The sequence below is a fragment of the Pipistrellus kuhlii genome, unplaced genomic scaffold (assembly GCF_014108245.1).
Source record: "Pipistrellus kuhlii isolate mPipKuh1 unplaced genomic scaffold, mPipKuh1.p scaffold_m20_p_2, whole genome shotgun sequence".
NCBI classification, from domain to species: Eukaryota; Metazoa; Chordata; class Mammalia; order Chiroptera; family Vespertilionidae; genus Pipistrellus; species Pipistrellus kuhlii.
This window is the reverse complement of record NW_023425515.1, coordinates 147,966,796-147,982,174: the sequence shown is the minus strand read 5'-3', so window position 1 is coordinate 147,982,174 and position 15,379 is coordinate 147,966,796. Positions and strand designations below refer to the sequence as shown.

The 15,379-nt window shown below is 35.5% G+C and overlaps 1 protein-coding gene across 4 annotated transcripts in view; it reads right to left on the bottom strand.

The window, feature by feature from the left end:
• The window catches only part of LRRC40 (leucine rich repeat containing 40), a 51,179-nt gene that overhangs the window by 12,995 nt on the left and 22,805 nt on the right, over positions 1-15,379 (bottom strand). For all 4 annotated transcript variants that reach the window (XM_036445001.2, XM_036445000.2, XM_036445002.2 and 1 more), the window contains exons 10-12: positions 6,770-6,878; positions 4,302-4,409; positions 916-1,026 (exon numbers count right to left, since the gene is read on the bottom strand). In XM_036445001.2, the coding sequence (XP_036300894.1) occupies positions 916-1,026; positions 4,302-4,409; positions 6,770-6,878 (328 nt within the window). The remainder of the gene's footprint in view (positions 1-915; positions 1,027-4,301; positions 4,410-6,769; positions 6,879-15,379) is intronic.

Below are 15,379 nucleotides of genomic sequence, written 5' to 3'. Positions count from 1 at the left end.
CTTGAACTAAAAAACACTCCTAAACAATATATGAACAATATGAAGCCTTGGTAGTAGACATACAGTTTTAAAGCCCATGCAAATAAATTAGGTAACCCAAACACATATATTATTACCTTCAGAGAACTGTGATAATTCTGATCCTGTCATGTCAACTTTGAATATAATTAAATTAAACTTCCTACTACATCTGCAGAACCTTATTTTCTTTTCTTTTTGTTGACACTCATAGTGTTCCTTTTCATTATTTCTGGCATGTATGTGTAATATAATATTTTGTAACCAAATAATTTTGTTTTTAAGAGAAGCCATGCTAGCCCTAGCTGGTTTGGTTCAGTGGATACAGTGTCAGTCTTCGGACTGAAGGGTCCCCAGTTCGATTCCAGTCAAGGGCACATGCCCAGGTTGTGGGTTGATCCCTAGTAGGGGACATGCAGGAAGCAGTTGATCAATGATTCTCTCTCATTACTGATGTTTCTATCTCTCCTTTTCTCTTCCTCTGTGATATCAATAATAATATATTTTTTTTTAAAAGAGAGAGGTCATGCCAGCTAGTTGGAATGCCAGTACAGGACAGTTTAATGTTATTTATTTCCAGAAAAGAAACCATATTAAGCAAATACTTTCTACATGCTATTTGTTATTTGCATAAGCAAAAATCTAAAAAAACGTGTTAATATTTTCCAATATCTAATATAATTTTGCCATGTAACCTAACTTATAAATTGCCTACCAATGATAGATATCTGATTAAAACATTTCCTAAATGCTATATTTTAGAATTACCCTAAAATATTATTAATAAGCTAAAGACCAATTTCCAGACTTAGGAAAATATGAGGGACAGGGCAAAAGTTAGGCAAAACTCAAAGACAAGTTATAATGGAAAAAGTAAAGAACAGTATCAATACATACCTGAGATCTAAAAAACTCAACTTCTGAAGCATACATAATTCCAAAGAGATAAAGGAAAGCTTATTAAAACCAAGATTAACATCAGAAACCATTTCTTTCAGTTCTATAATCCTGAAACAAAAATAATTTTTAAATGTTAGCACTCAAACCATAAAGGGGTGGGGGGAATCCTGTACTATTTCTGCTAATTAAGATCTTCTGTAAATTTTACTTTCTTCATAAAAATTTTAATTAGCTTGGATGTGTAACTGATAAAAATAGTTTTAAAAAATAACTTTAATATTACCTGTCCTGGAATTTCTAGTTATCCTTAAATGCATGATGAAGTTTAACAGACCCTTTATTTTATATTTAAACCAATTATGGACAAAGAAGAAAAGTCAAATCTAGGCAATTTTGTAATGATTTGAATCCATAAAATAAATGGTCAGGCATATATTCTATAACACAGTAGTTTTCTTTTTAGAGTATATTATATAACACCATCTGGGTATTTCAAAAAAATTTTAAAGTATTATATGCCCACATTTTAAAAGTATAGTATAGTATTTGTTACCCTATCATTACATTTAATCATGACTGCAAGAAAAATTATGTTAATTCCAAGGTGTGATAAGCGTCACTACTAAGCAACTTAAGTCAAAGACTTAAAAAGAACTGAACATTTCTAAGTAAGCCTAATCAAGTTAAATAGTTTAAAAGTATGCTATATATACATATATATGTGTGTGTGTGTGTATATATACATACATAGTATGCTATATATACAAAAGTATGCTATATATACACATATATAATACATATACTGGTCCGACCAACCAGTAGCTATGATGCGCACTGACTACTGGGGGCAGATGCTCAATGCAGAGCAGAAACCACAGGCATAGAAACATGGAACAGACTGATGAATCTCAGAGGGAAGTGGGGAGTGGGGGAAGAGGGGAAGAGATTAACCAAAGATTTTTATATACATACTAGAGGCCTAGTGCACAGATTGGTGCATGGGTGGGGTCCCTCAACCTGGCCTGTGGGGGTTGGGCTGAAACTGGCTCTGACATCCCCCGGGGGTCCCGGATTGCGAGAGGGCACAGGCCAGGCCAAGGGACCCCACTGGTGCATGAATCCGTGCACCGGGCCTTTAGTTTAACTATAAAAACATGAATTGCTATATATGGTTAGCCAAGAAATAAATTAAACTATTGACTATAAATCACTTTTGTCTATATGAGCAAGAAAAAAAGAATACCAAACAGTGTTAAAGAAGATACAATGAGTTTGGATATTTATAGATAGCCATATTCTTTGATTTAGTCAGTTATCTAGAAATCTAGCCTAAAGAAATGTTTTATTTATTGCCATAATCAACTTTATAACATATAAATTTTTCTATATTTAATCTTTATTGTTGAAAGTACAACATATGTCCCCTTTTCCCTCCCAATGACCCCCTCAACCCTGCACCTAACCGCCCCCACGAGGACTAATGCACTATATTCTGTGTCCATGGGTTATGCATATCCTATCTAATAAAAGAGTAATATGCAAGCCCTAACAGGTTTAGCTCAGAGGATAGAGCATCAGCCTGCAGACTGAAAGGTCCCAGGTTTGACTCCGGTTAAAGGCATGTACCTTGGTTGTGGGCACATTCCCAGTGGGAAGTGTGCAAGAGGTGGCTGATCGATGTTTCTAGCTCTCTATTCCTCTCCTTATCTCTCTGTAAAAATATCAATAAAACATATTTTAGCCGAAACTGGTTTGGCTCAGTGGTAGAGTGTCAGTCTGCGGACTGAAAGGTCCCGGGTTTGATTCCGGTCAAGGGCAAGAACCTTGGTTGGGGGCACATCCCCAGTAGATTGTGTGCAGGAGGCAGCTGATCGATGTTTCTCTCTCATCAATGTTTCTAACTCTCTATCCCTCTCCCTTCCTCTCTGTAAAAAAAAAAAAAAAAAATCAATAACATATATATATTTTTATAAAGCCTAATATGCTAAGTGTCTGTTCAACCAGTTGCTATGATATGCATGACCACCAAGGGGCAAACACTCTGACCAGTAGGTGCGCTTGCTGCTGAGGTCTGGCTGATCAGGACTGGGTGAGATGGGCCAGACATGCCCTGGAGCCCTCCGTGGTCCGTCCCCAGGCCCGATCATACACCAGTGGGGTTCCTCACCCTGGCCTGAGCCCTCTTGCAATCCTGGACTCCTCGGGACATGTCTGAGAGCCAGTTTTGGCCTGAACCACGCAGGCCAGGCCAAGGGACCTACCGGTGCACAAATCCATGCACCATGACTCTAGTCGGTAAAAATAAATTATTATCTCTACTTCACAGGTGAGAAAACTACCAGGAAGAGCAGCTAGTTAACCTGTCCAAGGCCACACAGCTGGTGGATCTAGGATATAGATACAAGCAATCAACTATATTGTCCCAATTCTTTAACATTGCCCAATCCTGCCTTCCACACTGTTGTCTTAATTGCAAAGTTATCTGTTACCTTTCTCTGGGTATATAGTTTTAATTGCAAAAGAACATTCATGCGGAAACCGGTTTGGCTCAGTGGATAGAGCGTCGGACTGCGAACTGAAAGGTCCCGGGTTCAGTTCCGGTCAAAAGCATGTACCTTGGTTGTGGGCACATCCCCAATAGGGGATGTGCAAGAGACAGCTGATCGATGTCTCTCTCTCATCGATGTTTCTAACTTTCTATCCCTCTCTCTTCCTCTGTAAAAAATCAATAAAATATATATTTAAAAAAAAACCAAAAACATTCATTTGTAAAAGTTCAATGTTAAATTAATTTTTTCTCAAAACCTAAAATTCTGCTATAATTTACATCAAAAAGATGTTTTAAAAACTATATAATGAGAAAGCCTTCTAATATTTGGAAGTAAAGTATCCTTTTCTGGGAGAAAAATATTAATAGGATTCAGTCAATTTTATTTTTGCTATCAGTGGAAAAATTCAGTGGGTTGGCAAGCCACAAATACAATATAAAGCCTCAAATGAAAATTTCTATTAATCTACATGAACCTGGCTTTGGATAGTCTCTTAAAACTTCCTTATATATTTTTCATTATGTGGGAAAAAGTAATTTAAAACTTTTAATAAATCTGATATCTAGTCTCCAAGTTTAAAATATAAAAAAAGAAACGAAGTTTTAGAAAAAATCTACATATATACACCTCTCATAACAAACAGTAAAAATATCTCAGGAAATATTTAAATAAATTTTTCTAAATCCCTCAAGTATTATTAATGCAAGAAATTTTACATATACTTTCAAATTTAAAAACTAAAATATATATATATATATATTTTTGCAACAAAGATGAAACAAAACTTAGAATGAGTAACACCTTAATAGAAATGGCATCATGGACAGTTCTTACCTTTTTGGAATTTCACATAGCTGATTCTTACTGAAGTTAATAGAAGTGACAATGTTGCTTTTTACTGCATCAAACACTTCATCAGGAATCAAGGTTGTTTGTTTATCACTAAATGAAAAATGTTTAACTTTGAGAAGTCCAGAAAAATATGATTATTACTTTTCACTTTTACAGAACTTTGAAGATTTTATAAGACAATTTTTTTGAAGTTTGATCTTACTTTTATTTATTTATTTTTAGTCTCTCATTCACTTTATTTTTTTAAAATTAAATTATTATCTGTGTACATATTTTAACATTGCCCCCCCTCCCATACCCTCCCTCCCCTGAGTTTTGTGTCCATTGGTTGTACTTATATATATGTATTATATACAAGTCCTTCGGTTGATCTCTTATAAGACAATTTTTTAAGGTAGTTGATAATTTAGTTCTATAAAGAATGCCACAAAAACCTGCCAACCCACAAAATGTTAACTGCCAGGAATTCAGACAACATACTGTGTCACAACACAATGTGCCTTCTAAGCATTCATATACTCAATGCTAATAAAAGAGATATATCTTCAGAGTCTAATGTCTAGAAGTCATACAGTAAATAGCTAGTAATTCAGTAAATGGATTCCTCTACCTCAGAGTAGAACTAAATCTGTAATTTTAAAAACTGTTTTTGCCCCTTTTTAAAAATCTCTTAATATAGGCTACCTGTCAATTTTCTTTAGGTATATATCTAACTGCAAGATAAGAATCATTCTTAAATGTTCAATATTGTACTAAACTAGTGTTCTCATAACCTAAACCAATTTCTCTCTCCTTTAGCATGTGACAGGTAGACAGGGTAGTGGCCTTAGAATAAACAATTCCTGGTTCTACCAATAAGGAGCTTTATCATTCACCTTTCCTGAACCTCAGTTCTTTGAAATTAGAATATAAAGAGTTATTGTTATTTATGCCAGATCTTTTACAAATGTAAATTTCCTTTTCAATAAAATTAAATTTTTCAGTAAAATTTTTAATAAAATGTAAGTTTAATCTTAAATGAAACTATAGACTGCTGACATTCAACAATCTGTTGATGTTATAATTAGCCATTATCTTTATGTTCTTCTTTTACAAATTTTTAATGCTTAATACATCATCCACTTAAAAGCATCCTCAATAAAATGTCCACTGAATGACTGTATGTACAAGAAAGCAATATAATGTGTGCAGTATGAGAGAACTCTGAAAGAAAGTTATTGTAACACAGATAGGAAAAAAGACAGCCTAAATTTCATACGTATTATGCCTTCTACTTTTTCTGCTAAGGGCCCCATTTTCTTTTGGGCAGAGGTGGCATTTTTATCTTTTCAATCAGCAATGCTCAAGTCATCAGAAACTGATTTATTGTAATCAAACTTTAAGACTCATGCTATTTTTAAAAATTTAGTTGAAGGCATTTATAACTTAAAATTTGGAATTTGTATCTTAAATGGTATACTCTTTCCCAATTAAAGTCTCTGAGGAAAACAAATTACAATAAATTCAGAATCTAAGTAATCTAAGATGTGTAGTCTTAAGTGTTGTATTTATTATGCTTTTGTGATATTTGTGTCTTTAAAAAGTAGGAGTGATTATCTCAAATAAAACTGTATTACTATTATTGTATACATGTTTTTTGGAGGATACTGACTATTGAGAAGGTGGTCTCAATACTGACATATTGAGGAAAAGAGGCAAGATATTGAAACTGGCTGTGTAAATGAATTGATATAATTCTGTATTTTCATTACGTTACCAAGCCAACCATTGCAAGAACTTTGATAGTATTGGTTATTTTATCATTGTTGCTTCAGTACTGATAGAACATTTGACAACCACTCCCAAACTTTGCATAAGGTATCCTCATTCCCCAATTGAATGTACTTTTATAATACACAAAAATTTTTAAGCTTTGTCTCAGCTTACATACCAACACTGTAACTGTTTCAGATTGAATATATGTGCTACCTGAGCACAATGTTACTATGACATTATTTACTTTCATTCAGCTATATTAACACAATACAACCTCTCAAGCTTTGCCTGCTTGGGGTGTTCATTAACTAAATTACATTTATTTCTAATTTATCAACATAAGCACACCTCCCTCCCCCTCTCCTCTACCCTGTCCAAATATAAAAATCCTCTCTAGATGTTGGAGTCAGAAAATTTTATTACTAACCAATACTGTCACCCTTTTATTTTTCATAATAGCAAAAAGTCTTTTATTATAAATATTTTACTATCAATAACCATTCATCTCTAGCATAATACATACAAGCCACCTAAAAAAAGGGTATTTAAGATCATTGAAATTTTAATATGCTTCTATCTCATCATTGCTTTTAGAATTGCTATTATTCTAAGTCAAGCATACTAATGCAATTTTTAAAAAATTTACTTCTGAAAATTTCCTGTTTTGTTACATTTTAAAAAAATGAATTACATACCTATAGTCTAATATTTTTAATGTGATGATGGCATGCACATTTACTCTTGATTCACTTGGTAGTGTCATGGCAGTCTCAATAGCAGAGTCATTTTGGCTAGGTCCATCATCTGGGGGAGGAAATGTTATATGAAACCAATATATATATATATAGTATAAACTCATTTTTAAAAATTAAGAAAATACATAAAATTATATATATGATTTCTTTATGTAATTGGTGAGAATGTCTTAGTTGTATGCTTTATCTCCAATAACTCAAATCTGAGTTTGAGTTTAATATTTAATTAATAGAAAATAAGATTACTATAATATGGCTTCAAAAAATCTAATAAATCCTAACTTAAGGAAATTCAGAAGTAGAAAAGAACCTTTAAGAATAACAAAAATGAGAGCCTAGACTGTTTGGTAGCAGGCAAAACTCGAGGGCACCTCACTCTTAGAGGTGCTTGCAGAGAGTACCAAAGGACCCTGAGGAACACTGAGACTCAGGAGCCACATATGTGGCTGATGTGGCTGATGGAAGCCAAGGCTGTAGGCTCCATCCTGAAACTCCACCCCATCCAAGCTGAACACAGAGACTTTTAAGGCTACCAACTCAGGGAAGCTGCGAAAATGCCGAGACAAGGAAACAGACCACAAACGTAAGAAATGGAGGACAAAAAGCAACTGGATATAGAGTTTAAAACCACACTTATAAGGTTTTTCAAGAATTTCCTATGAGGATATGAAAAGGGATCAATTAGAAATAATAAGGGATCAACAAGAAATAATAAGAGATCAACAAAAAATAATAAGGGATCAACAAGAAATAAAGAAAACATTGACCTGAAATAAAAAATATTATACAGAGTCCTAAAAACAGAATGGAAGATTGCAAGAATCAGGTCGAAGATTTGGAACATAAAGAGACAGAAGACACTCCTCCACAGAAGATAGAAGGCAAGAGAATCCAGAAAGTTGAAGATAATGTAAGAAACCTCTGGGACAACTTCAAGCGAACCAACATCAGAATTATGGGGGTCCCAGAAGATGAGAGAGAGCAAGATATCAAAAACATACTGAAAGAAATAGTGACAGAAAACTTCCCCCACCTGGTGAAGGAATTAGACTTACAAATCCAGGAAGCACACAGAACTCCAAACAAAAGGAATCCAAAGAAGACCACACCAAAACAAATCATAATTAAAATTCCAAGAGCAAAAGATAAAGAGAGAATATTAAAAGCAGCAAGAGCAAAGCATGTAGTTACCTATAAAGGAGCACCTATGACTGTCAGGTGATTTCTCAGCAGAAACCATGCAGGCCAGACGGGAATGGCAAGAAATATTCAAGGTGATGAATAGTAAGAACCTACAGCCGAAAATAATCTACCCACCAAAGCTATCATGCAGAATCGAAGGCCAGATAAAGAGCTTCATTAATAAAAAAAGCTAAAGGAGTTCATCATCACCAAACCAGAAGTATATGAATTGCTGAAGGGGGTTCTTTCGGAAGAGAAAGTAAATGAAGACAAAAACTATGAACAACAAATACGTAACTATCAACAAGTGAATCTAAAAACCAAGCAAATTAAAAAAAAAATCTGATGAACAATATTAACTGTTGAATATAATAGAATGAGAGGAATGCAAGGGGAGTGAACTGAAGATTCTCGGGGAAAAGGGGAGAGGGTGGTGTGGGAAGAGACTGAACATAAACTGTGCACCTATGGATGAGGACAATGGGGAGGGAGGGACGGGCAGAGGATAGGGTGGGAACCTGGTGGAGGGGAGCAATGGAGGGGGGGGGGGAAAGAGGAACAATTAAAATAATAAAAAAAATAAAAATTTAAAAAAAAAAAAAAAAAAAAAAAAAAAGAATAACTAAAATGGCCGAAACTGGTTTGGCTCAGTGGATAGAGCGTCGGCCTGGGGACTGAAAGGTCCCAGGTTCAATTCTGATCAAGGGCATGTACATTGGTTGTGGACACATCCCCAGTAGGGTGTGTGCAAGAGGCAGCTGATCGATGATTCTCTGCATCGATGTTTATAACTCTCTATCCTTCTCTCTTCCTCTCTGTAAAAAATCAATATATATATATATATATATATACACACACAAAAGATTAACTAAAATGGCCCTAACTGGTTTTGCTCAGTGGATAGAGTGTCAGCCTGCAGACTGAACGGTCCCAGGTTCGATTCAGGTCAAGGGCATGTACCTTGGTTTCAGGCACATCCCAGTTAGAGGTGTGCAGGAGGCAGCTGATCAATGTTTCTCTCTCATCAATGTTTCCAACTCTCTCTATCCCTCTCCCTACCTCTCTGTAAAATATCAATAAAATAAAGAATCCTTCCTCTTAAGCAAAATAATATAATCCATTAGAATAAATGTATTAAAAACAACAACAAAAATTTTTTTCCCACAAATGTCTACCAAATAGGCATATGCCTATCTTTTCATTTTAGAATACAATGAAGCTGATTACTTGCAACCATTCAAAATCTGGCAATTTGTGTAATCTAGGAAGCTTTAAATATATTACTTAGATTAAGTTTTTTTGTTTTTTGTTTTTTAAGCAAATGTAAGACTATTTTCTTGCTTTCTTCTTCTTTTTTTAAATTGATTTAAGAGAAGGAGGGAGAGGGAGAGAGAGAGACAGAAACATCAATGATGAGAGAGTATCATTGATCAGTTGCCTCCTGCACACCCGACACTGGGGATCAAGCCTGCAATCTAGGCATGTACCCTGACTGGGAATTGAACCATGACCTTCTGGTTCACAGGTTGATGCTCAACTACTGAGCTGGGCTATTTTCAATAAATATTTCCTAACATGTCTGTGTCCTCACACATTCACACACAAATCACCCCTCTCACTAATCTTTAGAGACATTTAACACTGCCTTGCAATATTTCCAAAACTGATCTACAAATTCGATGTAATCCTCCCAGCTGTGTTCTTTGTAGAAATTAAGTTGATTATAAAATTCGTATGGAATTGCAAGAAACCCAGAAGTGCCAAAGCAAGCCTGAGAAAAAGAATAAAGGAGGAGGGCTTACATTTCCTGATTACAAAACTTACTACAAAGCAATGGTAATCAAGACAGTGTGGTCCTGGCACAGAATAGACATGGAGATCAAAGGAATAAAACTGAGAGGCCCTACATTTATGGTCACCTGATTTTCAACAAGGAAGGAAAGCTCTTATTAAAAATAATAGCCTTTCCAACAAATGATACAGGGAAACTGAATAGCCACATGCAAAAAAAAAGAAAAGAAAGAGAAATAGAACCCATATGTCACACCACATTTTAAAAATTATTCAATATAGATCAAAGACATAAATGTCTTTGCGCTATGGTAGAGGAAGGACAGAATGGACTGGAGCTATGTGAGCAAAAAGCCAGGATTGGGGACTAGGGGATTAGAGCTCAGGAAGCAGATACCCCCAGATTCCTGTGCTGAGTCATTCCCTCATGCATCTTTCCCACACAGACATTTGCCTTGCCTGGGGGAAGACAGTTGACCCACCCTATTGGAAAACACCTTGTCCTGAGGCCACTAAAGATATTCGATATAATAATTAGCCTCCAGGCAGAAGCAACTTCCCCACCCTATTGACAAAAACTCTCATCACACTTCAGTATGACTGCCTGAGACCATTCAAATCAGAATCTTATCAGTCTGTAGGCAAAGGCAGTCTCTGGAGGCTTTGAGTTTTTGCCTGATCTAATTAGTCATAAAGCGTTTGACACTCTCCTGAACTAAAGATTGAGATGCATAGAGGATCTATCTAATACATAGTCACAAACTCAAACAGACAGCCAAAATAAGGATATAAAGAAAAATCCCCAAACGAAAGAACAAAAGAATTCTTCAGAAGAAGAGATAAACGAAGCATAAATGTAAGAGCAAAAGTACAAAACTTAGAAGAAAATACAGTGGCAAATCTTAATAAAATAAGATTCAGCAAAGGATTTTTAAATATGAAACCAAAAGCATAAGCAAATAAAGAGAAAACAGATAAAATAACTTCATCAAAATTCAGAAAGACTTTTGTGTTTCAAAGGACATCAAGAAAATGAAAAGGCAATACATACAGAGCTAGAAATTATTTGCAAATCAGATATCTGACAAAATACTTACTACTAGACTAGAGGCCCAGTGCACAGCTTCGTGCACTGGTTGGATCCCCCAGTCTGGCCTGTGCCCTCTCACAGTCTGGGACCCCTTGAGGGATGTAGGAGTGCTCGAAGTGGCAGACAGCTGGGGAGGAGCCCTAACCCTGGCCAGGTGCTGAGCCACTCCCGCTCATCCTGGCCCTGCTGTGCTTGCTGCCGCTGCCAAATGGTAGCACTGCCGCAGAGGCAGGAGAGGCTCATGCTGCCACATTTGCACTTGCCAGCCGTGAGCCTGGTGTCTGGTGCTCCTTGGTCAGCTGAGTGGCGCTCCCACTGTGAGAGCATACTAACCACCAGGGGGCAGCACTTGAGTTGAGCATCTGCCCCCTGGTGGTCAGTGAGCATCATAGAGACTGGTCCAACTGGTCATTCAGTCACTTAGGCTTTAATATATAAGATATCTATATATATATAGATAGGCTTTAATATATAGATATCTTATATATTAATATAGATAGATATCTATATATGTATCTTATATTAAAAAAAACTAATACAATTTAATAATAAAAAGATAAATAATCTATAATAATTAAAAACTGGGCTAAGGATCTGAACAGATGTTTCTCCAAAAATGTATAATGGCCAATATGTACATGAAAAGGTACTCAAATCATTAGTAATCAAGGAAATGCAAATCAAAGCTACAGTGAGATACTTCACACCCACTAGGATGTCTAGAATCTGTAAGTCAGAAAAAAAAGTGTTGGTGAAGATGTGGAAGAATCAAAACCCTCATACAATGTTGATGAGAATAAAAAATGGTGTGACTTTTTTGTAAAATAGTTTGGCAGTTCTTCAAATGACTAAACATAAAGTTACCATATGACCCTGACATTCTAAATGGATATAAACACAAGAGAAATGAAAACCTATGTTTACAATAAAACTTCTAAATATGTAAATTTAAAAGTATAGAAATCATACAATATCTGCTTTTAGAATCTTAAACTAGAAATCTGTAGCAGAAAGACAACTGGAAAATTCCAAATTATGTGGAGATTAAACAACACATTTCTAAATAACACATGGCTCAAAGAAAATATCTAAAGAGAAATTTTTAAATATTTGAACTACTTGAAAATAAAAATACAACTTGACAAAATTTGTTGGATGAAGTGAAAGGAGTGGTTAGAGGTAAATTTATAGCACTGAATGCATATACTAGAAAATATAGATCCAAAATCGATAATCTAAATCCAACAAAGGGGAGAAGTCAGAGTGACGTAGGGAAGCTACTTGCCTATCATTCCAGCCTGAGAAAAAATGGATTGGTTAGGGGCATGGACCCCAATGCAAGCTCATTGGACTATATAATTTTGGACTATATAATTCCCAAAGAGTTCCCAGTCTCTTGTTCTTCTCTTGTGCTCTGACATTCTTGCTTCATGACCCGCACTCGCCCTGTGTGCTTGCCTGTTCTCTCTCTATAGCCATGTGGTCTTAGAAGCCACATGACCCATGGCATGTGGACTCCACACACAATGGAGCACAGCTGGGAACACAAGGTAAGCTGGAGATGCTGGACTGGACTGTGCTTTAATATGGAGCAGAGACTGTGAGCAGTGGCCTTAATTCTAGCCCTGCTGAAGACAAGACTGGACTTTTCTTTTCATGGCAAGACAGAAGGAAATGGTAAACTGGGAACCCATGGGCTTAATTCCATGGAAATAAAGATCACTCATCCTCCCTGCGAGTCTCAGGAAATTCCTTTCCTTGTGACATCCCAAGAACTCCACTTCCACTGGTAACAGATGGGGACACAGATGGCACCCCACTGATAACAATAGCAACAGATGCATAAAAAAGCATTTGACAAAATCTAACACTCATTCATGATTTAAAAAAACAACAACTCAGCAAATTAGAAAAAGAGGATGAAGAGGACCAAAGTCTTGCCACCTTGAAGCTTCTTTTTAGAATGCTGATTTTAAGCTGTTATTAAGAAACAACAGGTTCTTGGTGCATTACACTTAACTCCTGGCTTGTGGGGGCTCTTTTGCTCCTGCTTTCCTGCATTAGCCCACACACAATGGACTAATGGACTATAGCTAGCCTGATATACTGGGCCCAGCTGCAACACAGAATGGAAACTCTGGACTTTGACTCTGCTTCTAACTTTACTGAAACTCCAGCTATATTCTTCTATGACTGGACTAAGGGAAATAGGATGTGACAAATCCAGGGTTGATTCCATGAAACTAAAGTTTTCTATCATTAAAAAAGAAACAAAAGACTCAGGGGGAAAAACCTTTGACCCCTTTCTTGCCCAAGATATTCGGATAAAAAAAATTTTTTTTTAAAAACACACAAATCTGCTTCAGGAAGGAAATCTTACAATGTCTGCCTTAGCCCAATTTGAAATAAGTATGGTAAATAGAAAGGCTTCAGGTAGGGGTCTGTAAACTAGATACCCGAGTTATACTGTTTCTAAGTTGCATAGCAAGGATTTGCCTACCATGTGTTCTACTCTTCCTCAACTACCTATAAATCACACAGTCATTTCTGAAATCTAATATCTTGTTCCTTCCCTTTCCTCCTTTGTCTAAAATGTCATATGTACCCAATATTATCTCACTGTTTATGGAATTTTCATACTTATGTGAATTCCCCATACACATGTACCAAAATTTTATTTTCTCCTGTTAATCTTGTCTCTAAATTTATTAGCTCAGCTAGAAAAAGTTAGAAGGAGGGAAAGTATTACTATTTTAGTTTCTATAAGAGGAACTTTCTCAACTTGATAAAAACTATATACAAAAACCCTACAGGGTAACATCAAACTTAATGGTGAAAATCTCAAAGCTATCCCCTTATAATCAGGTACAAAGCATGGATATCCCCTCTCACCACTCCTTTTCAACACTGTACTGTCTCGCTAAAGCGATTGGGAAGGAAGGCATAAAACTGTCTTTGTCCACAGATGACACAATCATCTAGATAGAAGACATGAAAGAATCAGGAAAAACCCCTCCTGGAACTAAGTAAGTGATGACAGAAGGTTAAGGATACGTGGTTAATATGGAAAAGTAAATTGCTTTTCTCTATATCTATATTAACAATGAACAAGTAGAATTTGAAATTAAAAACACAATGTGATTTACATTAGCTTCTGTCAAAATAAAATACTTTTATATAAATCTAACAAAATATGTAAAAGAACAAACTGAGGAAAACTACAAAACGCTGATAAATGAAATCAAAGAAGAATAAGAAATACCCCATTGTTCATAGATTGAAGATCAAATATTGTCATAATCAATTATTCCCTACTTGATCTATAGATTCACACAATCACAATAAAAATCTTAGCAAGTTATTTTGCTAATACTGGCAAACTGATCCTAAAGTTTATATGGAAAGGCAAAAGACCAGAATAGCCAACAACCTATTAAAGAAGAAGAAAAAGTTGAAGGACTGACACTATCCAACTTTGAGACTTATTAGAAAGCTACAGTAATAGAGACAAAAGTACAGAAGAGAGAGCCCATAATTAGAACCCTATATTAATATAGTCAACTGATGTTTGACAAATCAGCAAAGGCCATATAAAATAGCAAAGGTCATGTTTTCCTCATATAGTATCAAATCAACAAGGCATCTACCAGCAAAAAAAATACTGCTTTATTCGTAACTGCCAAAACATGAAATCAAACAAGATATCCTTCAGTAAATTAATAAACTGAGGATATCCAGACAATGAAATATTATTCAGCATTAAGAAGAAATGAGGATGCCGAAACCAGTTTGGCTCAGTGGTAGATCGTCAGTCTGCGGACTGAAAGGTCTCAGGTTCGATTCCGGTCAAGGGCATGTACCTGGGTTGCAGGCACATCCCCAGTAAGAGGTGTGCAAGAGGCAGCTGGTCGATGTTCCTCTCTCATTGACGTTTCTAGCTCTCTATCTCTCTCCCTTCCTCTCTGTAAAAAATCAATAAAATAAATAAAATAAAATAAAATAAAATAAAATAAAATATAAATTAAAAAAAAGAAATGAGGAATCAAGGTATAAAACATATAGAGAACGCTTAAATGCATAGCACTAAGTGAAAGAGGCCAATTTAAAAGATTACAAACTGTATGATTGCAATATATGACATTTTGGAAGGGAAAAACTATGGAAACAAGAAAAAGATCAAGTGTTGCCAGGGATGGAGATCATAGAGGTAGATCATAGAGAATTTTTACAGTAGTGAAAATATTTTATATGATATTATAATGACGATACATCAGCAAGAGTGAACCATAAGGTAACTATGAACTTGGGTGATTATGATGTATCAATGTAGGTTCATCCTCAATAAAAAAATAAAAAATAAATAAAAAGGCATTTTTTTTTTTAAAGTACCATTCAGATAAGTGATATTGATAACGGGGAAGACTATCATATGGGGGTCAAAGGTTATATGGGATATTTCTATACCTTTCTCTCAATTTTGTTGTAAA